This window comes from Apiospora kogelbergensis (assembly GCF_038363985.1).
Source record: "Apiospora kogelbergensis strain CBS 113332 chromosome Unknown utg000001l_segment0_segment0, whole genome shotgun sequence".
In the NCBI taxonomy this organism is placed as follows: domain Eukaryota; kingdom Fungi; phylum Ascomycota; class Sordariomycetes; order Amphisphaeriales; family Apiosporaceae; genus Apiospora; species Apiospora kogelbergensis.
In genome coordinates, this window is record NW_027117418.1 from 5,404,102 (window position 1) to 5,425,768 (window position 21,667).

Consider the following 21,667-nt stretch of genomic DNA (forward strand, 5'->3'; position numbering starts at 1 on the left):
CTCGCTGAATACATATAACTGAACACATATGACTGTTATCCATCCGGCATGCTTTTGTTGCCGCAGGCTATGGAAAGTAACCGACAATCATTACTCGGCAGGCTACGAGGTGGGCGCACATTCTGTATGCATTCGTTACTTGGGGTTTCTTGGTTGAGAGAAAGCCTTTTCTGTCTATTTATCATAGGTGGAGTCTTTCTGGCATCAATCAAATTATCAACCTTACTGAAAGCCCGATTCCTCACGTACAGGCAGCTGGGAAAGACTTGATCGAGCTTTTGAATGACTATGATATAAGGGTTTAAGTGACCGATCGTCAACAACAAAACAGTCAGATCTGTCTAGGGTTTCGGTCTTGTGGTTTAGTGGTATAATTCTCGCTTAGGGTTCACCCTAAAGCTGTCATGCGAGAGGTCCCGGGTTCGATCCCCGGCAAGACCCTATCTTTTTGGTCTTTTTCCCCTCGGCTACTGCATCTATACATTCTGGTAATGGAGGTCATCCAGAGTGCATAAGCTGCCCTTGCTTCTTATTTTTCTTCTTGTTCGTGTCTATTCCAGTAGCCTTGCATTTGCACTGGTGTGCCTAATGTGGGGTTCATCCTATCATGCCTCCCTCCCCCTCGGATGCTCGGCCTCGCATAAGCTTATCCGCAAGCTCGTCCACCAATGACGTTGGTCGACAACGCTGTTTAGGAGACAGACCTGTATCTTCTGGCTGTGAAGTTCACAGCTGACACGACTATGCCTCTATTCGATGATCCGTTATGTTGTTTGCTCAACTTCTACTCATTCCTCTCTCATCTTCACATAGTCGCACAAAACCACATCACTCTTAGACGATGGCAACGCCTGTAAAGTCTAATGGTAGTAATACACTACCAATATCACCCAATGTCTCCAGTACTCGAAGCCTTCGAAGTTGTCAATCATGCCGAGCACGTAAGATTAAGTGTGACCGTCGACAACCATGCTCTAGTTGTGTGAGAGCCGATGCAAGCTGTGTTTATCCTTCGGGTCGGGGCAGGGCGCCCAAAAGACCACGAAAGGCGACAGAGAACTATGTGGCCGATAGATTGTCGCGTCTGGAGGCTGTTATTCGAGAATTAGAGAGTCGCCCCCATTCCGGGAGTAAACGTCCGGTTAAGTCAGACCCCTCAGCACCATCATCAGCAGGTCCAGGCCACGGCCAGTCAGAGCAGGATCAAAACGCCGGCGAAGGGTTCAGTCGGCTCATGATTCGCGAGCAATCGAGTTATTACGTTAATGACAATGATCTGTGGGGCAATCTAGCCGACGAGGTGTGTCCTCCACATGGTGATGGCTGTAATACAGCTTTATACCAAGCACTAATCATAGCCAATACTACAGGTCGAAGAGCTACGCGAGATGCTGCTAGATCCAGATTCTGACAATGAGATCTCAAACCCACCCTCACTAGGGGGCTCAAGCTTGACGTCTTCATCGTCCGGGATGAATGCCGCAATCTTCGGGTACCGCTCAGTCGCACATTCTCTACACTCGCTGCACCCTTCGCTAGCCCAAGCAGTGGCGTTGTTCAGAGTCTTCACTGAAAACGTAGCGCCCCTGGTCCTCATCTTCCATCTGCCAACCCTCTCAAGAGATTACTGGGACGCCCTTGCCTCTCTCAACTCCATTGCCAAGGACACTGAGACTGTCCTCTTCACCGTCTACTATACGGCTGTCATAAGCCTGGCCCCTCATAGTTGCATGGAGGTCTTGGGCATCCCAAGAGAACAGGCCCTCACACAATTTCGGTTTGCTGTCGAGCAGTCACTGGCCCGGGCCGACCTGCTCAACACACAGAGCATGACTTTGCTCCAAGCAGCGACATGCTTCGTATTAGCGTTACGCAACGAGGACGATTCCCGTACGCCGTGGTCATTAGCCTCACTCATATATCACACTGCACAGACGATGGGCCTGCAACGTGATGGAACACATTTTGGGCTCAAGCCGTTCGAAACCGAGATGCGACGCCGGTTATGGGTAAGTTTAAGTTATCCACCCCGGTTGGTTTGGCAGAGTATATAACATGTGGGTGGCCACGCTCATTTGGGTCGGTCATCACCGTTTGCTAACGTCAACCATCGTAGTGGCATATATGCTTGTTAGACAACCGTTCGTCGGAGTACCACGGGTTTGAACCATTTGTGAATGACTTGGCGTTTGATACGAAGCCACCGTTGAACATTAACGACAGCGATATCGAGCCGGATATGACCGAGTTCCCTGCGGAGCGAGAAGGGTTCACCGAAATGACGTTTTGCCTGATCCGAATCGAATCGCTGGCGGCGGGGTGGAAGATATTTCGAAAACCAGCCGCCGCGTCGGAAAGCAAGGGGCATGTAACAGAGGATGTGTTATCGCTCGGGCAACGTGAGATGATGCTCAAGGAGTTCGAGGAGAAACTCCAAACCAAGTTCCTGCGCCATTGCGATCCCACCATCCCCTCCCAGCTGATCGTGCTGCTGCCTCCACAACTGATCCTCAAGCGTTACTGGCTGTCGATGCATGCGCCACGCACCACCAAGAGGGAAAGTAGCCAGCCACAGAGTTCGAAAGCATATGATGCGAGCACTCGAGACCAAGTGTTCCGCACATCAATCGAAATCCTGGAGTTATCGAGCCGGTTGCTGCTGGATCCGCTTCTGGCACCGTGGAATTGGCACAGCCACACGTACATCCAATGGTCAGCCGTCGCATTGGTACTCTCCGAGCTATGTGTGCGGCCTCCTTCTGCCGACTGTGATCAGGCGTGGGAGTACGTGCAGAAAGTCTACGACATCTGGCAGCTCAACCAACGCGCGCAGAGAGGCACGCTCTGGCGGCCCATCCGGAGGATGATGGCCAAAGCCCGGTACGTGCGGGAGATGCAGCAGACGGAGCCGAGACAGCGAGGCCAAGGCAGCTTGGCATATTTGGACACTTCATCAGCAGCAGCGGTAGCGAGGGGCTCTGTTGGTCTGCCCGCGGTGGGCTCAAGAGAGCCGGCGGCACAGAGCTCGGGTTTGACGTCTTCCTTCCCCGCCTACGTGGCGAGAGAAGACTCAGGACTCGAGACGCTTGCATTCCCAGGGAACCCAGGGAACCCAGGGAACCCAGGTGTTTTCGGGGACATGTTCGAGGACCTGCTATCGATGGACTTTTCGGAAGACATGTTCAATTTCCTAGTATGATTGGCGTGGTCCCGTTTTAATCCACTCCCTACCCACCCCCTCAGGAAGCCATCAGGAGAGCAGTCAGGGTCGTTATCTGAGACCCTGTCAGGATTGGGACCCTGTCAGGATTTAGACGCAAGAGGCTCCGACTGTCAGGGGCCTGGAGGGGAACAAGGACGAAGAGCGGGATGATTAATACGAGCTATTATGACCCGCCGCCTCTGCTATGTTCTCGAAGCCCCAGCCGTTAACCTGACTCGCGGATTCGGTTGTTGCCGAATTCGGGATTCTCTCGACGGCCTCGTGGGTTTCACACAACCTGCATTCCGCCACACCTGTCTGTGCACCCGGGCCTCGTTCTTACGCCGATGGAAAGAAAAAGCAAAAAGGGGGAAGTAACTTGGTAACTGAGGAACTTTTCTTCCGCGGTGGATATACATATCTACACATGATGGATTGATTGCACGTGCTCGGCTGGCTGGAGGTTGCATCAGCCCAACCTGCCAGGTTCGGTTCGCAGGGTTCAGCATCGCACCACTAAATTTTCCCCTTGGACCTCAATTTAACTGATCCTGGTCCCTGAACCCTGCTACACACATACAGCAACAGCAACCATATCAGACAGAGCGCCTAGGAGCACAGGATCGGTGGCAAGCTGAATGCCCAAGTCGCCCAGTTACCTCACACCTGGCATGCTCAGCGGTACGGGGATGTTTCAGACATATTGGTGTTTTGGGTATTTGCATCTGCTATGCTACATGTTCTAGTCCACACAGACGAGGGATTAATACATACACATAAAACATGACCGAGTCCTCCATCATTGATCATAACGCTTTCCCTATCACATCTTCCCTCTCTCCCTACTTCCTAAAACAAAGGCTTAAAAAGCCAGAGCCGCGACCATGGCCACAGCAAGGCCGAGTCTAGCGCCAGCAGCGTTACCAGCACCGGTCACGGCAGTAGCGGCGGGCTTGCTGGGGGCGGCGGGCTCTGAAGGGGCGACCGAAGCAGAAGCAGGGATGGTGGCCGTGGCCGTGTTATGGGGGACGGAGGACAGGACAGCGGTGGTAGGCGCGGTGGCCTCGGGCAGCTTCGCCGTGTGGTAGTGCGAGTTGGTGTGGTAGTTCTCAGGCATGGTGACGGTCGTCGGGTTGGCGACGTACGACGACGCCGGGTAGGCGGTGCCGACGGAGCTGGCGGCGCTGGTAGTCACGGAGGCCGCGGTGGAGGAGGCGACCTCGACGACGGTGGACGAGGTGGTGAGGATCGTGGTCGAGGTGCCGCTGGTCACGGTCGTGACGACCGACTTGACGGTAGAGCTGGGAGCCACCGTAGAGGTCGCCGAGGTGGTGCTGGCGGCGCTGGAGCTAGGGCTGCTGCTGCCCTGGTGGTCCTGGATCTTTGCCTTTACATACTTGGCGGCCTCGTCGGTGTAGAGGTCAAAGTAGTTCAGGTGGTTCTCGACGTTGTCGCCGCCGGCGCAGATGGGCTCGTCGCCGGCGCAGTAGTCGCGCCAGACTGAGGCGTAGTTGGCGGCGTTGGCCAGCTGCTGGCTGTTGCGCGGGTAGAGACCCCACTTGTCGGCACCGTCGAGGTAGTTGTAGGGCTGGAAGGCGGTATGACGGACGTCGCCGAAGGTCAGGATGGCGGCGATCTGCTTGCCGGCGGGGCTGTTGATGTCCAAGTTGGGCGTGGGCTCCTCGACGCAGCCGTTGAAGTAAGAGCCGCCGCCGCCGCCAAAGATGTCGCCGACGACGTGGGCGCCCTGGGAGTAGCCGCTCACGACCAGCTTGGTGTTGGGGCAGCGCTTGTTGTAGGCGATGATCTGTTTCACGCCGTTGGTGGACCCCTCGTGGACGGCGCCGCAGTACTCGTCCTGCAGCATGTTCTGCATCTGGATGTCTTCGTAGTCACACGACGACAGGCCCTCGCAGATGGCCGATACCAGCTTGCCCTGGCGGCCCGGGTAAGGCTCGTTGTTGCCCTTGCCGAGGAAGATGTGCGTCTCGGAGCAGGTGGTGGTGGTCTGCTGGCGGGCGGCCAGGGGCAGGCTCGCGGCGCTGGCGACACCGGCCATGACGGCGGCGCGCAGGACAGAGGTGGTCGAAGGCATTATTAAGAGTAGGTTGATTATTAAGTAAGGAGGTATGATTAGTTGGTGGAAATAGCGAATGTGGTTTGCTTGGGACGCGGCTGGCCAACGCTGGTACTTAAGCAAGTGAACCGGTGTTGTGGGATCAAGCGAATGTGGATGATGCAGGGCCGTATAGCGAGGCTCGTATTAAGTCGACAGAGAACAGAACAAGATACTGCTGCTGGAGCGAGAGAAGACGACCAGGACGTCAACCCGAGCGACACGGCCCTTTTCATCACGTCCGGTGTTGACAGACCTGCAGGGGGGCCAGCAATGTGGCCAGTAACACACGGGCTGACGGGGTCAAGATAGCGTAGCATGGAGCTTCCGTATACCTACATACATATACACATGTAGGTACAGCGTCCAGGGGTCATGGCTGCACGGGAGTGGACTGCTCTCGTCTGCTCATTTCTGTCACGCCCTCCAGAACTGCACATCGGTGGGGATGCGCGAAGACCACCCCGGCCTCTGCCACCCTTCGCAGCGCATGCTAAGTCGACGGTGTTCCGGGTCGGATGCGGACATATGGCCGCATCCGCAGTGGCAGCGCGGGGCCAGTCGCCTTAACACTGTTCCTTTGTCGATCCGGGCCTGATTACCGCTTTCGCACTGGAATGGAAACGGTCTGCTACATACATGCAAACATATATGTAGACTGATATGAACCGAAGAGGCCGTCGTCCTGGTTGGCTCCAACTGCCCGTCTGGCCGCTAATAAGGCTAGGTGGCCTCGTATTGAACCCCAGACCCACGTTCTATTTACAAAAAAAACCCCTCGGTCGCGTGAGGAGACTTGGGAGATGAGGAAAGATCGCCAGGTGAACTACTCGCGCTCGACACTCCCAATCCGCAATCCACACCGGGGTTTTCGCGACGCTGCTGCTGTGCTGCTGTGCCGCCCTGCCGGATGGGGGCCACCCGATTAGGAACAGTTGACAGTGGTACGATGTATCAGCTTTGCGTCTTGTTTTCTCCGCCATCATGGCTACTGGGAGCTTTTCGAAAGCTTCATTTGGGAACAAAGTTGACTGCGGCAAATGTCATCGTGCTAGAAGACAACAAAAGTCGTGTTATCTACATAACGAAAGGGCCGGAAGCTTTTGCCAGGCACGTTATTTATAGAAGTTTTATATGGGTAAAAAACGGACTGCCGGCGAGCCACCGAGGTGTCAAATCAGGGGCTAACAGCAAACGACTCGAGCTATTGTCTTTAGCATCGTCTCGGGCAATCCAGAGTCATATCGTCTGCGTCACTCGTACTCCAATGAATCATATTTCCCCCCTTCTCTCTCATGCTGTTTAAATCCGGCTGTTACCCGTACACCTAAGCACGTTCGTTGTTCGAACTACCAACCATCTCCCTCCAAATGATGGGTTGGACTGTAGCCTCGCTAGCTTCTTCTGGTTTGAAATTACACAATGGGCATCTGAACTTACGACCACGCCTGCTTTTGTTATACAAGGGACATGGCTTTCCATGGGATCGCCAGCATGGGCTGGTTGCGTTGTGTACGCTGGAGCTTTCCTTGGGCTATGTATCAGCACCCAGCCTGTTCAGCTATTGGCACTCACTAGCTTCTTGATGCTACATATACCAGCATGAGTGCCTCGCTTGCATTCTCCAAGCTTTGTTTCCGATCCTATCATCTATAAAATGTCGACATGCGGTACTTCGTTTCGCCCCTATATTGCTCCAGTTCCTCTACGGCTTGTCTGCCCTCACGTTTGATCGTCTCACCGATCTCTACAGAGCGGGGCGTGATGCTGCATTCAAATGGTTGCGGTCGCCAGTTGAGTCCATTCCTGTGATGGGTAGCACGTATTTGTTAGTACGTAGTCAGCTTACCACGAGAGGAGTAGCATCATGTGGTTGTTCGTCCAGCCAACTTACGTATAATCGTTGATGTCCACCGCAACCACGCTGCCGTCGGGGCTCTTCGCCTTCTGAACCCTAAAACCCCAAAGAATGCGCGCAATGGTGATCCAGGTCCCCTGTTCGGCCAGGGCCTGTCCCGAGCAGACTCGGCGGCCCCATCCGAAAGTCATGTACCCTCTCTCACCAGGAAAGGGACGGCTGTCAGGGCTGTCGGCCAGGAATCTCCTGGGATTGAAGCGATCCGGCTCGGGGAACTCGCGCTCGTTGTGGTGGATGGCCCACACATTGCCTTGAATCCACGAACCCTTGGGGATTAGCCACCCCTTGTAGTAGTCGTCTTGCGTGGGTGCATGGGGTTGGCCTCCGATGATGGCCACCGAGCGCCATCGGAATACTTCCTTCATGAACGCCTTCACGTACGGCAACTTGTCTTCGTCCTCCCACGCTGGGCTGCGGTGGGGACCAACGACGCGGTCCAGCTCCTCCCAGGCGGGTGCCAGCGTGTCGGGGAACGCACAGCACGCAAGGATGAAGGTGATAAGCGTGCTGCTGCTCGTGTCAGAGCCCGCACCGAATAGGTTGCCGGTGAGTGATGCGATCTCTTCGACGCCGAGATGGAGTTTCTCGCTCTCGGAAAAGATGTGTTTCACGAACGAGTCCTCGTGTCCCTCCTGCGCCCTCGCTTCATCCGCGAGGGCGTAGAAGAAGTGCCGGCCGCGTTTCCTCCCCAGGCCGTGCTTCCAGGGCGCAATGGCGTTGGGAAACCGTGACAGGACCGGGAACGTCTCCATCAGCATGGGGAATGTCTTGCCTGGCACATTGAGGTCGGCGGCGACGTGCATGGCGCGGATGACCTCGGTGATGATAGGGTCCTCACTGGTCTCAACGCGGCGGCCGAAGGCGATGATGGAAACGACGCTCGTCGCATAGCGCTCAAAGTGCTTGACGTAGTCTCCGGGGTTGCGAAGTATGTCGTACGCCACCAGACGGCTCTCGTCGTTCTGGAACGTGCGATACCGCCGCACCGACTGGACGCCCACGCCCTGGTGCATCAGCTTGCGGTGGGCGCGCCACCGTTCGCGCTGCGCGGGCGTCGTCGTGTACATGTTCAGGAAGTTGCTCTGGCCGGCGCCCAGCTCAGCGAAGACGATCATCCGCGGCCGAGACGAGTAGATGCCCGCCTTCTTCTCGAACAGGTCCGAGGCGGCCCACGCGTCGCAGATCCAAATGGTGGGATTTCTGTTGCCATTCGCCCGAGGTCAGCCCATGACACACGACCTGTTCGGGAGTTCCGTTTCGAGACTTACCTCCCTATCCATATCGTGACCAATGGAGCATCGTACTTCTTCGACAGCTCTTCAAACCAAAACCACGGCTTGGTGTCGGGCAGCATAAATGTGTTGCCCACGATGGGCCATGGCCGAGGCCCCGGGGGCTGCCAGATATTAGCGCGTGTACAACACCTAGTCTAGACTTGAGTGACTTGCCAACTTTGATCGCAGCCATAGCATATGCCCATAGTCTACAATGAGACCTAGCAATGCCAGTAGAATGGCGCCAGTAGCGTAATGGGCCAGATCATTACCGAGTCGCGGTGAAGCCGAGGTCGAGCCATTGCCCAGGTAATCGAATAATTTATCAAACAGCATCGTGATTTACTGGCCCTCTACTTGCAGCATATCTTGTATACTCGCAATGTAAACAGAGAGGTGAAGCTGGAGTCGCAAGAGGTCAGTGTTCGATTCGGGCATATTTCTATGATCTTACCCCAGCTCAATTACCCCAGGTCCCCCCCCTTTTGGGATTTCTCCTCACGAGCGATGCATCCACCACTCGTTCAATACAACGCTCGGCATTTATCCCTCCGAACTATAATTGGCTGCTGAATACGACGGTGTAACGTGGGGCTCGAAGTTGTTCTTATCTTTTGCTGTATGATTAGTAGGCCTGAAGCCATTCGTCCCGACGCAAAAGATGGGGGAGGTAGAAAAGGATCTGGGTATGGGCAAAATGGACAGGAGCATGAGTTTGGAAAGGGAGCAGCGTCCCATCTTCAACTACGCGTTGAAATGCCCCCGGATGGAATACGGTTGCTGATAGTCGCCAAACGTGTTGCCCAAGGCCGGGGACCATATGAGCACGGCGGACGTAGCCCAGGAACGAGCGACTTAGGACTGGAGGGGGCTTCAACGGCGGAGGGACAACCGGTGACGATGGTGATGTGTGGCGTCCTGCGGGCATTGAGCAGTTAGTATCTGCCTGGGGCAGAGATAAGCATAATGTATGAACCGCGAAATAGGACTAGGGCAGAGCAGGAGAGGACCATCTTGTATAGCTGGGGATTACCTCTGGGCTAGCAGACTGCGCTCAGTATAGTCACGAATTGTGATGGAACAGGAAGCAAAGATTTGCGGTGGAAATATAATTTCTTGGTATCACATCGTAGGCTAAAGAGGGAAATACAAAAGACAGCCAGCTAATGATTATTCTGGCACTATTTCCATCATGTCTAGCCATTCCAACGTGAAAGCAGTGACTATTTTGCACCAATCTCTCACTGTGGGCATATCTAAATGCTCGCCATCGTCATCCATTGTATGCCACACAGGGGGGAAGGCCGAGGGTATCAGATGCAAGATCGGGACGCCACGTTTCATGAAAGGTTCGTGGTCATCCCCGACGAAACTTTTGCTGAATTGACTGGGCACCTTGCTTGCCTCGTAGAGGAATGGCTTTTGTGGCTTCGTCTCAAGTAGACCCAGCTTCCGCATTCGCTCCTCGACACTCGCCATATTCATATAGGCCCAGTGCGTGGGGAGAAAATAGGACGGGATCCGGGGGTTTGCGGACCCCAACAGATCGAGTAGCACGAAAATGCTGATTTGGCCCAAAGGATCACGGTAACTTGACATGGCCGGATTCATCGTGTGCTCCCATTCCTCGGCAAGAGACCGGGAGCCGTAGAGAGAGTCTGTGGACGTCCACGCTGGGCCAAATGCTTCTTCTCCATCGAGGAGGAGAATCTGCAGCCCCATGTCCATCGGCACAGTGCCTCCCAGCTCGCCAAGTGCCACCATCTCCTCATGCATCTGCTTCATGTACTTGTCCACGAACCGCGCAATGTGCATGAGAATAGCACATGGCACCGCACTGTCAATCGCGCCAATAAAGTTATCCGGCTTAAACTTGCTGTCGTAATGCGCCACCAGTGTCAAGTAATTAGCCTGGCCCGGTTTCGTCCACGGCGGCTCTTTCCGGACAATGAGATTGGAGAACGGGATTTGTCTATTGCCAGTTACCGGCGTCGTGCCAGTCGAGTTCTGCCATAGCAGAGTCCAATCTGGCAGCTCCTTGCGAAAGAAGTTCACAAAGTGTTGCTGCGTCTTGGCCTGGCCCGGCGTACCAGGGACTCGGGGTATGAGGATAGGCGCTAGAAGGCCTTCTTGGTTGTGGATGTCGAAATCCGACTCGGCCAGTGTCAGGTTTCGGAGGAAATCGTCAGAGAGTGTCTGGTAGGCAACGGAGAGGGCGCAGAGAAGTTGAAGGGCCAGCAACAAGAGTAGACGCCCCCTCGGGGATGGGGATGGGCGCGAGTGCTGCATGGCCAAGCTAGCTACCTCGAGCCAGCGAGGTTGTAAATGTGCAGTCGAGACTTGAGTTGGGTGTGCTTCGAATGAGCGGATTAGATAACAGCGCCCAGGCTCGACATGCTGTGCCGACGAAGTTCGAAGTTGGAAAACGACTTGTCATCGACCCGTCGCCGAAACTGCCTTGCTGTCCGAATTGGCCATCCGGGCTGTCTATCCAAGACACTTCAATTGGCCTCGGTGGCTCAGCCAGGGAGGGTGTTAACTCCGGCGAATCCATCCGACAGGCCGAGTGGCTGAACCCCACTAAACCATTGAGATGCAGGATGCTAGGTGCATACAAGTACCTATCTATGTACCCAGGTACTTAGTGCCATCCATGGCCAAAGCTCCCCCCGCATTCTCGGCAGTTATGTATGCACATCATATATCTATCCTACATACGTTGTATCAAAAAGATATCAATAGCTCCTCAGCCCCCGGCATCTTACCATGGCGTCGGCCACTGGGAAAGCTAGACGTCCTCGGGCTCGCGGCACGCGGGCTTCTATCGAACCGAGCACTGTTCTACCAGCAGTAGGAACAATGGAGCATGCCTTGATTGCCTAACAACACCATTAGCATCTCCCTTTCCGCTACACATCTGGCTACTCGAGCCGGTTACCTGATGCCACGGAATCAAAGTGGCTAGAACCTTCAAGGCCCTCTTCTCACGTCTCGATGAGGTGATTGGTCTCCAACCTTCCAATCAATACCGCAAAGACACGAGCTGTCCCGCCGCTCGATAAGCTGTCAGGTGGTGCATCTCGGTGACTCTGACAGGCCTGGACTCGCGCGGTCTTCTCTTGACACTCGGCTCTTTCGATGGACTCTCCCCTCACGATTTCCAAGCCTCCAACATGATCAGCACTGCATGACGTCTGGATGAGCAGTTAGCTCACACCACCGACGAATTGGATCATCAGACTATGGTAGCACCATTACTCACGATCCAAAGCCAAATCAAATTGACGTAGAAAGCCTGTGGAGGCAGCCGTAGAGGTGTTTCTCAAGCGGCCTCATCTACTATATAGTCGCGGGCAGTACGCTACCGACCTCCGCACTTCCCTAATGTCTGCTTTACTCGAGCGATATATCACCCTTCATGTCAAAGATATCCCTCTATCAGACAAGAAATATTTCCACGTTGTAAATCATGTCGTCTTCAGAGAGCCACGGTCTCCCGGACCCCGCCATCAAGGCCGCCCATGACGGTATGCATCATGTCGAACAAGAGCAGCACGAACGTGAGGCGGCTATGAGACGTGGCCTGCCTGATGAGGCCATTGATGCCGACCGAGAGTTCATGCAGGGTGTCGAGCGACGAGCCTCGGTAAGCACACTAACATCCTCACGATGTTGGGATATAGATGTCTAGGGCAGGAGACTGACGACAAACAAACAGGAGACTTCTCAGACCAGTGCTACCAAGTCCGGGTCCAAGATCAAGCGGGCCATTGACAAATTGATGCCAGGGAACAATTGAGGACCTCGGAGGTAGATTCTGAGATAGGTGCTTGTATAGTAGGAAACAACTTTTGCTGCTCTGTATCAATGGAAGATTGAATGAAACCCAGGGGTCTGTGTTCCTTGCTTGCCGTGTCATCCACCGATTCTCAACAGTCAGAACTTGCATGCATAGCATTCTTATAGAGTATGCGTACTATGAAATGGAATGATGCGATGAGCAATTGGTTGTCAGCAGAGCCCTCTCATGCGGCCTAGCTAGGACCTCCACATAATAGGTCGACACTAACGTGATGATTCTCAGCTTTAGGACTCAGCCACCGACTACGTGCCACGCCGCCCGCCTACATGTAATAAAGAACCTCAGCCCCCCACGGCGACAGCTGCAGATCAATCCATGATTTCTTTGCATACCAAACTTAAAGTTTCCGATTACTGTAGTCTTCACCATGGCACCAGGCGCGAAATCCATCGAAGTGGAGGCCGCTGATGAAGCATTGCCGGCATACGAGGCCATTGCTGGTCCTTCATCGGTTGACGCCCGGCCTGGCGCACAACCTTCCCCTCAAGCTTCTCAAAGTGCCGAGGGGCTTCCGGGCTCGGCAGGGCCAGAATATGGGGGCCAGGGTCCTACACCTTCGGACCCTTTCAATTTTCCCACGGCCGATGATCTACCACCATCCTATAGTCCACCGACTCCTGGAAGCCAACGGCCCATCGCCATACCACAATCATCCCCGGATGTAGCGGCTCCTTTTCTCCAGGCATATCCGCCATCACTCTTGAGCTATGGGATCCCCAACGACACGTGGGCGTCCTTCGTCAAAACCATCAACGCCTTCCTAACGGCCAAGGTGGGTGACCAGGCTATCCAGCACGCAGCCGACATGGGCCGCAAGCTCAGCGACCTGCCCAAGCGGTACGGCAAAGAGACGGCCACGCACGCTAAGGAGATCGGTCGTGGCGTCAGTGACAGCGCCAAGAAGGGCAATTACGTTGCGGCGGGCGTGGGTGCCATCGGCGGCTCCATCGCGCTGCCGGTCGGCGCCGCGCTCCGCCTGATCGGTACGGCCGCCGCGTTACCGTTCGCCGTGCTAGGTAGTATCTCCTCGAAGCCCAAGACGCCGCGCGAGCGGGCCATGGCCTACGTGGCGGCGGCCAACGGCAAGTGGTTCTATGCCCGCGGGCTCGACGCCCGGCTGCTGGACTCGGAGGAGCTCGCCAAGGCGGTCGGCCTCACGGTCGGCCGCATGGCGGACCTCTCCAAGGAGCACAGGAAGGGCGGCGCTCAGGCGCAGATGGCGGCTCTGGGCGAGTGGATCGCGGACGTGGAGGTCGGCGCCGCGGAGAGCACACTTACCCTTGACTGGGGCAAGAAGACGCTCTGGCTGGTCATTCACTGTGGTGCCCCTGGCACGGGGACGACAGAGAAGACGAAGAAAGGCAAAGAAAAGGGTTCGTCGTCGTCGTAGGTGGCACTGGCCGTGGGCCCATCTATAAGGGGTATTACATAAATTACCAATGGTTGAACTGTTTCAGCGAGTTCTACGCGTCAAGGCAGTATACCGCCATCCACTTCAAGACGCAACATACCTTCTACAGACCCATACATGATGCCATTGTTCCACCCGCAGCTCGCGGAATATTATCTTAAACTCCCGACATATATCCAGCCACATACCCCGTACCGTAGCAGCCCACAGGCCTATGTGCATATGTATGTACAACAAATCTTCAAGGCAACCCACGATCTCCGTTCTACTTCCCAGCGCCGACGTCTATCTCATGACTCAGGCCAAGTATGAGTTATTCTTAGGAAGGGCAGGAGAAGCCAGGAGGGGATCCGGTTCAAAACCAGACATCAAACGCGCTGCAGGGGGGTTTCTCGGGGTGAGGCGAGATGAGATGACCGATTGAAGACTCGAGGAAGTGGTGATATGCACAGACCTTTGAAACTTCCTGGGTGCCCACCAACCACCAGGCGCAACGGTCCATTCATTTTGGTCCATCCCATCAAGCCTCCTAGTCGGTACATGTTTCGACCGTGCAGGAAAGTACACACGTCCCAATCAATGTCCAGTCGCGCTGTCTCGTCTCACTTTTGATACTGTGAACCAAGTCGCCTTGCCTGTGTCGATCGCTGTCACCATTGGAGTTGCACATTGATATTGGTAATGGCGGTGTTCACAGACGGCCCGAGAGAACACAGAGAGGAAAAACAGAGTACGAGATTGCCATGTTCGCGGTCGCTACCCATAGTCATTGCTAGGCTAGGTAGCTTGTGAAAGGCAAAGGATATTTTCTTGGTGAGTAAAGGTCAACACCCGCTAACTGGCATAGCTCAAGTGCTACTTTTAGTTGCCAGGGTCATTGCAAGGCAAGGTTGTTAGTGTGTACAGTGCAGCTTGGTAGCGTAACGATCAAGGCCTACCACCCACAATTTGCCAAAACGACTGAGGATCAGCTTACAAGTACTTACTGGCCTTCCGTAGTTCATATCAATTCAATATATCAGATTGGTACGGGGTTGCGCATACTCCTAGGTAGCCGGCAGACACATAGATGTGCCTGCAGATAATCTAAACCAGACGTTGTTCTGGGGAGGATCTTATTAAATACCCCCCAAGGCGAGGTAATTGCCTCTGCCATTGCCTCTGCCATTGCCCCCGCCAGTGCATCCCAATTCTGTTGATAGGCTGGTTGGCTATGCCTGAGGAAGGACAGAGTCAGGTCCAGCTATCTCTGTAGGTGCGTTCAGATACTGTGTGCTCGTCACTGTATTTCACTGTCCTGCCTTCAATATCCGGTCGATGCAGGCTCTAGCAGGCCTACGCTTCTACTGGCTCCTACTTTCACGGCCCCTTGACCCCTGTACTCCCGCTCTGGTCGCATTTCGTGGGACCATGATCCATTTGGTCTTTCCCAAGGAACATTACCATGAACTCGGACCTGTCTTGGTGTCACGTCCCGTCCAGTCCAGTATGACATGTTTTCTTTTTCTTCCTACCCGCCTCTTGTCGTTTTCATATCGCCATGTCGTTTTTAGTTTTCTACCATTGATCTTGCAATTCCACCATAGCAGGCCTGCGAGCGTCGAGTCTACCTACTCATTTCCTTGGTATCCCACTGACCCCCTTCTCCCAAGCTCGGCAGCTTATCTCGAATTCTGAATATTCGAAGTACTCGGTTCTCGGCGAGCGACCAGATGATTTCAGGGTGGTTGGAGCATCGCACCACGCTGTGTTATTAGTCGCCTGGCCCAGTTGGACGTTGTTCTCCTTACCAACGAGACTACCAAGGCAACAACAACACGAGTCCGAAGACGCGCACGAGATCGTCTACACCTGCTTTGCGACACGGAAATAGGGGCTGCGGCAGCAACCAGGCAAGAGTTGAACTGCCCCCAAACGCTCTCTGTAGAAAAATCACATACTTGAAGAAAGAAACGAACCGCTCAAGATCGCGCACGCTGTCTTCTGACCGACCTCGACTTTTCTCCGGGGCACCCACTGGCAGACGCGAACCGGATACCGAAGCGACGGGTTGCGGGGTCTCGACAATTCCAAATACTCCCCATTCGAAGCGAATAACTGCGCTGGTTGAATCGCGCGATATCTTCAGCGCGGCTGGAAGTAGTGGTCGCAGCGGCTGAGGCAGATTAGGACATGCAGACAAGCAAAGCCCGGGCCGAGGCGCTGGGACGGAAGGCCAAGGTTAGTCAAGATCAGCCAAGAACACTCTGAGCTGGGCCAAACAGCCCGGCTCATTGTCCAAAAAAGGATTCACGAGCGCGGAGAACTGACCTCTTTTTAACACGCGAACTACAGCTCGCCAACTCGTACCAGGAACTTCTCGAGTAAGCTCCCTCGCTCCTGGCAAAGCAACAAACCCCGACGATGAGAGATCCAATGCTAATAACTTGCTCGACAGCGAGTTCTCAAATCTCGATCTGAAAAACGTGGGCAACTACGGACTTGGGAAACTGATAGGAAAGGGTTCCTTTGGCAAGGTTTACCTTGCGACGCACAAGCTCACCAATGGCTCCAAGGTTTGTCTATATTCACGATTGCCAGACATTGACGAGATTGACTGACGGTTACGCCAGGTTGTACTCAAGTCGGCCAAGAAAGATGACTCGAATTTGGCTCGCGAGATCCACCATCACCGGCAGTTCGTTCACCCACACATCGCAAGGCTTTACGAGGTGATAGTAACGGAATCCCTGGTGTGGTTGGTGCTGGAATATTGCCCAGGTAAGTGCAGGCGGCGTCATCCAACTACGCCGGATCTAACGTGCGATAGGCGATGAGTTGTATAACTACCTGCTGAAGCACGGTCCATTACCAGTCGAGAAAGTCCAGAAAACATTTACTCAATTGGTGGGTGCGGTATGTTACGTGCATCAGCAATCATGCGTACACCGGGATCTCAAGCTCGAGAACATCCTGTTGGACAAACATGAAAATGTCAAACTGGTCGACTTCGGATTTACTCGCGAGTATGAAGGCAAATCCAACTACCTGCAGACCTTCTGCGGTACGATTTGTTATTCAGCACCCGAAATGCTGAAAGGGGAGAAGTATGCTGGCGAGAAGGTTGATGTGTGGAGCTTAGGCGTGATCTTGTACGCTTTGCTCTGCGGCGAGTTGCCCTTCGACGACGATGACGACAATGTGACAAGGAAGCAGATTCTGTCAGAGGAGCCCAAATACCCCGACCATTTATCCGCTGATGCGGTTTCGCTTATCAAAATCCTGCTCTCGAAACGACCATTGCTTAGGCCAACGCTCCCAGATATCCTGCAACACCCATTCCTGTTGGAGCATGCTCCGCAGCAGCAAGCGATTTTGAAGCTGCACCAGCCTGCCCCGTTTACTACAGCCCTGGAGAAGGATTGTCTTCACCGAATGAGAGGTGCTGGGGTTGACATTGACCAAGTCATCGAAAGCGTATTGGCACAGAAATGCGATGCATTAGCAGGTTGGTGGACACTGCTTTTGGAAAAAGAGGAGCGGAAGGCCAAGCGGAGAGAGCGGAGACGGAAGGAGAAGGAGGCCGAGAATAGGAATTCTCGTCGGTTTTCGGCAGCGTCGAGCAAGCTCGAGCGTATGGCACCGATAATGGACGAAGACGGTGTCTTTAGGCTCGGGGAACCTCCACTTCCAAGAACTCGAGGACGAGCAGAGAGAAGGAGCGCCCATTATGGTGACCTCAACATCACTGAGCTGCCCAACCTCCCAGAGTCTTATGCTAGGGGCAACTTCAGTCCTGACAGCGATGTGCCACCGCCGCCGCTGGAAAAGGACTCTATACGTTCGACTAGTACATCGTTACAGCGGAGACCAGTGCCGCCACCAAAGGAGGGTATTATCCGAAGTGCGAGATCTAGAGGCTCGACGCTGCACCTGGTGACTACTCCGGATGTGCTCGGGGTGAACAACGACAACAATAATGACAAGTCGGAACAAGAGCCCCAGCAGAAAATGCGCAAGAAGCCTTCACAAGCAATCATACAACACTGGAAGACATGGAAACATTGGATTGTGGACACTACTCGGCGTCATACGCCCAACAAACGCCCAAGTTTGTCAACTCCGAATCTCAACGGCAAAAACGGCAACAAGAATACCAAAGATATCAGCCCGCGACCTCACACCAGTAAAAATAGTTCCTCTGGAACCGGCCAAGCTGGGACGACGACCGAATCGACACAGGCGAACGGCCAAGCGCCGAGAAGCGCCGGCACCATCCGGGGCGGTGGAAGTGTCACCACGCCAACGTCGTTAACTCATACGCACACAAACTCGGGACACATGACCAGGCGTATGCCATCTTCGGCGTCTTCGTACAAGCGACACTCGCTGTCTCCTGCCCCTCTTACACCTCGTTCCACCGTACGCCGGCCCTCAGGCGGCCTTCGTGGCCGAAAGTCAACTTCGTCCTCACTTAGCTCCATACATACCATGCCTCGCCACCAGCATACTCATTCGAAAGCTAGCTCGACTTCCTCCACCGGATCCATGTCGACTACAAAGACGCCACTAGCAGCTGGACGGTCGCCACATCATTCAGTCAAAGTTCTTCCTGCTACGCCTACCAGTTCCGCCTTTCCGTCCAATATCCGTCTAGTCCGAGGCCCCGCGCTTTCTCTCAACTTCAACGAGGGTATGCCGTCTGCCAACCAGAACCCACCACTTGGGAGTCCAAACCCGTTCGCATCCCAAAACATACTGTTTGCGAAAAGAAAGAAGAACATCTTCAAGGGACCAATGCTCTCCCTCGGTAACCAGTCCGGTGGAAGTCGCAGCCGAGAGACTAGCCACAGTCGCAATGCCAGCGCCAATGGTCTCGGCCGACGAAGCGGTGAGATGGCTATACAAGAAGAAGATGAAGAGGCCGATATAGAGACCGATTTGCAAAGCAAGGGAGATGGGGAGCACAGGGAGATGGACGAAGAAAGCGTCGAAGAGGTGGATCAGTTCAGCCCTATCATTAGCGTGCCAGGGGAAACGGTCGAAGAAATCTACGAAGAGGATGGAGTCGAAGGAGACGGCGTAACCGATTACTTCTCAACGCCAGTAGCTGAACCGGAGAAGCTTGCGGTGCCTGCGACAATCACCCCCGCAGCCGTCTAATGTGGGCTCGCCGGCGTCATGCGCATTACCCACATGGGGTAGGCCATAGGAGTGCGGTCTCGATTTCAAGCCGCTTGATTCTTGAGGGTTCTGATCGGCTTGGCGCAAGGTGCTTTCAAAGAACATTTTTTATTACTCTTTTTACAATAAGATATCCATTTGTTATGTTGCTTTTATACACAGTCTGGTGCGAATTGAAGATGCTTCATACCAGGCGTGCTGGTGCATGCCCCTAGTTCTACCACGACTCCCAGATTGCTACAACTCGTTTCGCTTCGTACGTGCAATTCCCATACAAAGGGGCCTCTTGAGCGCCGATAGATATCTTGACGAACTGTGTCAGCATATATGGCCCTGTTTGTGATAACGACTGCGGGCCGCCCCAAGGCGCGTTACTCATTCGGGTTGCAGCGGTCTGGTGCTGGGTTCCAGCCATATTGAACACTGAACTGAGACTGCTCTCGACTAACTTAAACGGCAAAGAGGGCGTGGACCCCTGATGAGGACTGACTATCATTGCCGGGTTGACGTGCGGAGTCTCCAAACCCAAGCCAAGATAAACGGCTACATAGGCAAGCTCGGATAGACAGCTAGTTACCGTATTCCCCCATCTCGTGTGATGAGATGCAGGCGATATACCAATGGTTTAGCCAGTACGTACCTCCAGGACATGGCGATTAAGTAGTCTTGGCAAAAGGCACGTAGAAACGTTGCTTCTTCATGCACGACTGCGTGGGCTTCCGAAATAGGAGGCTTCGTACATGGAAAACATGCATGAAAACCGGCCTGGATAGGCAATGGCTTCGAAGTAAGCCCTAACGGAGAAGGTCTACTTCGCTCAAAGGTTCTCCAATTCAATTGACATATGACTGGTGGGAAACGGGGGCGCCGTCAACAGGGAACTCCTCGTGTTGTCCATACAAGTACTTATCCGCACCGGCTGTGCGAGTTCCCTTGCTTGCACACTTCGCTCGAGTTGCCATGCGATCTAGGAGGCGACGAGGAGTAATACACAATGGAGATCAATTCTGAGCCTCGTTCTTGGGTCTTCGGGGTCTTCATTGGCATCCTTGTCACGTCCCTTATAGCTCTCGTGCGGTTCTCCCTGAAGTCGCTGCGGCCTCGAAACTACCCTCCAGGCCCGCCAGCTCTTCCTTTTATTGGAAACGTCCACCACTTCGCCACCCCCAAGCCATTTCTCACGTTCACGGAATGGCGAGGCAAGTATGGAGATATTATTGGGCTCAAAGCCGGCCCAGGCAACCTTGTTGTTCTGAACAGTGCTCGACTAGTTCGAGACCTGCTGGACAAGCGCGGCCCCATCTACTCGGGTCGTCCAAATGACTACATTGTCCGCAATCATATTGTCCTTGGGGCCCAGCACATCCTCTTCCTTCCCCACGATAGCTACCTGAAGCAGTGGCGTACCGCTGTCGTCAGACACCTCCTTGGGCCCACAGGCATCGAGCAGGTGCTGTGCATCCTCGAGGCCACAGCCGCCCACCTCATGTATCGGCTTGCTGTGGACCCGGCCCAGTTCGCCAACCACTTCCGAAACTGGGCTTTGGCGACCCCGCTGCTGGCAACCTGCGGCCACCGCGGCGAGCAGAAGGAAGCCGAGCTCATCGAACTCTTCTACCGTAACCAGGAAAACTGGCTGAACCTGCTGACGCCCGGGGTGGCGCCGCCCGTCGACATGTTCCCCATCCTCAAGTCCGTACCCACATTCCTGGCCCAGTGGAAGCGCGCGGCTCGGGAATTGCGCAAGAACCAGCGATGGTTTTACCACATGATGTTAGAGTCCGCGAAGGAGGAGCGTAGACAAAGCAAAGCGGCAGCTCCATCATCGCAAAAGCCGCCTAGGTACGAGTCACTGATGGCCAGGATACTGCGGACGCAGGAGGAGAGCGGCAGGACTGGATTCGACGACGACCAGCTAGCATACCTCGGTGGCGGACTTTTGGACGCCGCGGTTGACACTACCTACTCGACGGCGTTGACGTTGGTCAAGGTGCTGGCGGCGCGGCCTGAGATCATGAAAAAGGCACAGGCCGAGATAGAAAGCGCATGCGGGTCGCATAACGGACCTCCGCAGCCCCAGGACATAAACAAGCTCACATATCTCCGAGCCTGCTATTCAGAGGTGCGCACCCTATTCTCTTCAGTTGTGTGACGAACGAGCAATGACACAGTAAACTCACGTCTCGCTGCATAACAGGTCCTCCGCTGGAGACCGCCCGCTCCCAGCAACCTGCCGCACGTCCTGGACGCAGATGACACGGTAGGTGGATATCATCTACCTAAAGGTACTGTAGTGCTGCAGAATACGTGGGCTATTCAGCACGACCCAGAGCTATATGATGATCCCGACGCCTTCGACCCCGAACGATACCTGGGAAATGCCTACGGGGTCAGGCCCGGCATCTACGAGCAGTCAAATGCCGAGGGCCGCAAGTCCACCTATGCGTTCGGCAGCGGCCGGCGGCAGTGCCCCGGCGACCAGTTTGCGATCAACAGCGTCCTCATGGTGGCGGCCAAGCTGGTCTGGGGGTTCGAGATGGAAGCCCAGGAGCCACTGGATTTAAGTGTGGAGAGCGGCTTCCACGGGGGTCTTGTGCTGGGCTCTGAGGACTTCGCGGTGAATTTCGTGCCGCGGGGTGAGGGGCGGCGGAAGGCTGTGATGGAGGATTACGAGAGGACTAGACTTCGTCTTCAGTGATGCGGCCTACCAGGTACGCCGTC

General features: G+C 54.6%; 8 protein-coding genes across 8 annotated transcripts; 5 read left to right on the top strand and 3 right to left on the bottom strand.

Moving 5' to 3' along the window:
* Nucleotides 1–838: 838 nt before the first annotated feature.
* PG998_001733 (bikaverin cluster-transcription factor) lies at nucleotides 839–3,199 on the top strand (the record flags this gene model as incomplete). Its single annotated transcript, XM_066868551.1, has 3 exons — nucleotides 839–1,300; nucleotides 1,371–2,009; nucleotides 2,117–3,199. Coding segments are annotated over 3 exons (2,184 nt in total), but the record flags the coding sequence as incomplete, so codon positions are not given.
* Nucleotides 3,200–4,064: 865 nt separating this feature from the next.
* PG998_001734 (uncharacterized protein) lies at nucleotides 4,065–5,297 on the bottom strand (the record flags this gene model as incomplete). The annotated part of the gene is made up of 1 exon (XM_066868552.1): nucleotides 4,065–5,297. One exon carries the CDS (start codon nucleotides 5,295–5,297, stop codon nucleotides 4,065–4,067), a length of 1,233 nt encoding a protein of 410 aa, XP_066736967.1.
* Nucleotides 5,298–6,964: 1,667 nt separating this feature from the next.
* PG998_001735 (uncharacterized protein) lies at nucleotides 6,965–8,846 on the bottom strand (the record flags this gene model as incomplete). Its single annotated transcript, XM_066868553.1, has 4 exons — nucleotides 6,965–7,124; nucleotides 7,213–8,436; nucleotides 8,505–8,632; nucleotides 8,724–8,846. 4 exons carry the CDS (start codon nucleotides 8,844–8,846, stop codon nucleotides 6,965–6,967), a joined length of 1,635 nt encoding a protein of 544 aa, XP_066736968.1.
* An 834-nt stretch (nucleotides 8,847–9,680) lies between these two features.
* PG998_001736 (glutaminyl-peptide cyclotransferase) lies at nucleotides 9,681–10,799 on the bottom strand (the record flags this gene model as incomplete). Its single annotated transcript, XM_066868554.1, has 1 exon — nucleotides 9,681–10,799. The coding sequence occupies one exon, from the start codon at nucleotides 10,797–10,799 to the stop codon at nucleotides 9,681–9,683; it is 1,119 nt and encodes a 372-aa protein (XP_066736969.1).
* Nucleotides 10,800–11,979: 1,180 nt separating this feature from the next.
* PG998_001737 (uncharacterized protein) lies at nucleotides 11,980–12,309 on the top strand (the record flags this gene model as incomplete). The annotated part of the gene is made up of 2 exons (XM_066868555.1): nucleotides 11,980–12,156; nucleotides 12,229–12,309. 2 exons carry the CDS (start codon nucleotides 11,980–11,982, stop codon nucleotides 12,307–12,309), a joined length of 258 nt encoding a protein of 85 aa, XP_066736970.1.
* Nucleotides 12,310–12,739: 430 nt separating this feature from the next.
* Nucleotides 12,740–13,762, top strand: PG998_001738 (uncharacterized protein; the record flags this gene model as incomplete). Its single annotated transcript, XM_066868556.1, has 1 exon — nucleotides 12,740–13,762. One exon carries the CDS (start codon nucleotides 12,740–12,742, stop codon nucleotides 13,760–13,762), a length of 1,023 nt encoding a protein of 340 aa, XP_066736971.1.
* Nucleotides 13,763–15,955: 2,193 nt separating this feature from the next.
* Nucleotides 15,956–18,925, top strand: PG998_001739 (uncharacterized protein; the record flags this gene model as incomplete). Its single annotated transcript, XM_066868557.1, has 5 exons — nucleotides 15,956–16,003; nucleotides 16,118–16,146; nucleotides 16,221–16,338; nucleotides 16,396–16,543; nucleotides 16,593–18,925. 5 exons carry the CDS (start codon nucleotides 15,956–15,958, stop codon nucleotides 18,923–18,925), a joined length of 2,676 nt encoding a protein of 891 aa, XP_066736972.1.
* A 1,015-nt stretch (nucleotides 18,926–19,940) lies between these two features.
* PG998_001740 (uncharacterized protein) lies at nucleotides 19,941–21,644 on the top strand (the record flags this gene model as incomplete). The annotated part of the gene is made up of 2 exons (XM_066868558.1): nucleotides 19,941–21,068; nucleotides 21,144–21,644. The coding sequence occupies 2 exons, from the start codon at nucleotides 19,941–19,943 to the stop codon at nucleotides 21,642–21,644; spliced, it is 1,629 nt and encodes a 542-aa protein (XP_066736973.1).
* Between the last annotated feature and the right edge of the window lie 23 nt (nucleotides 21,645–21,667).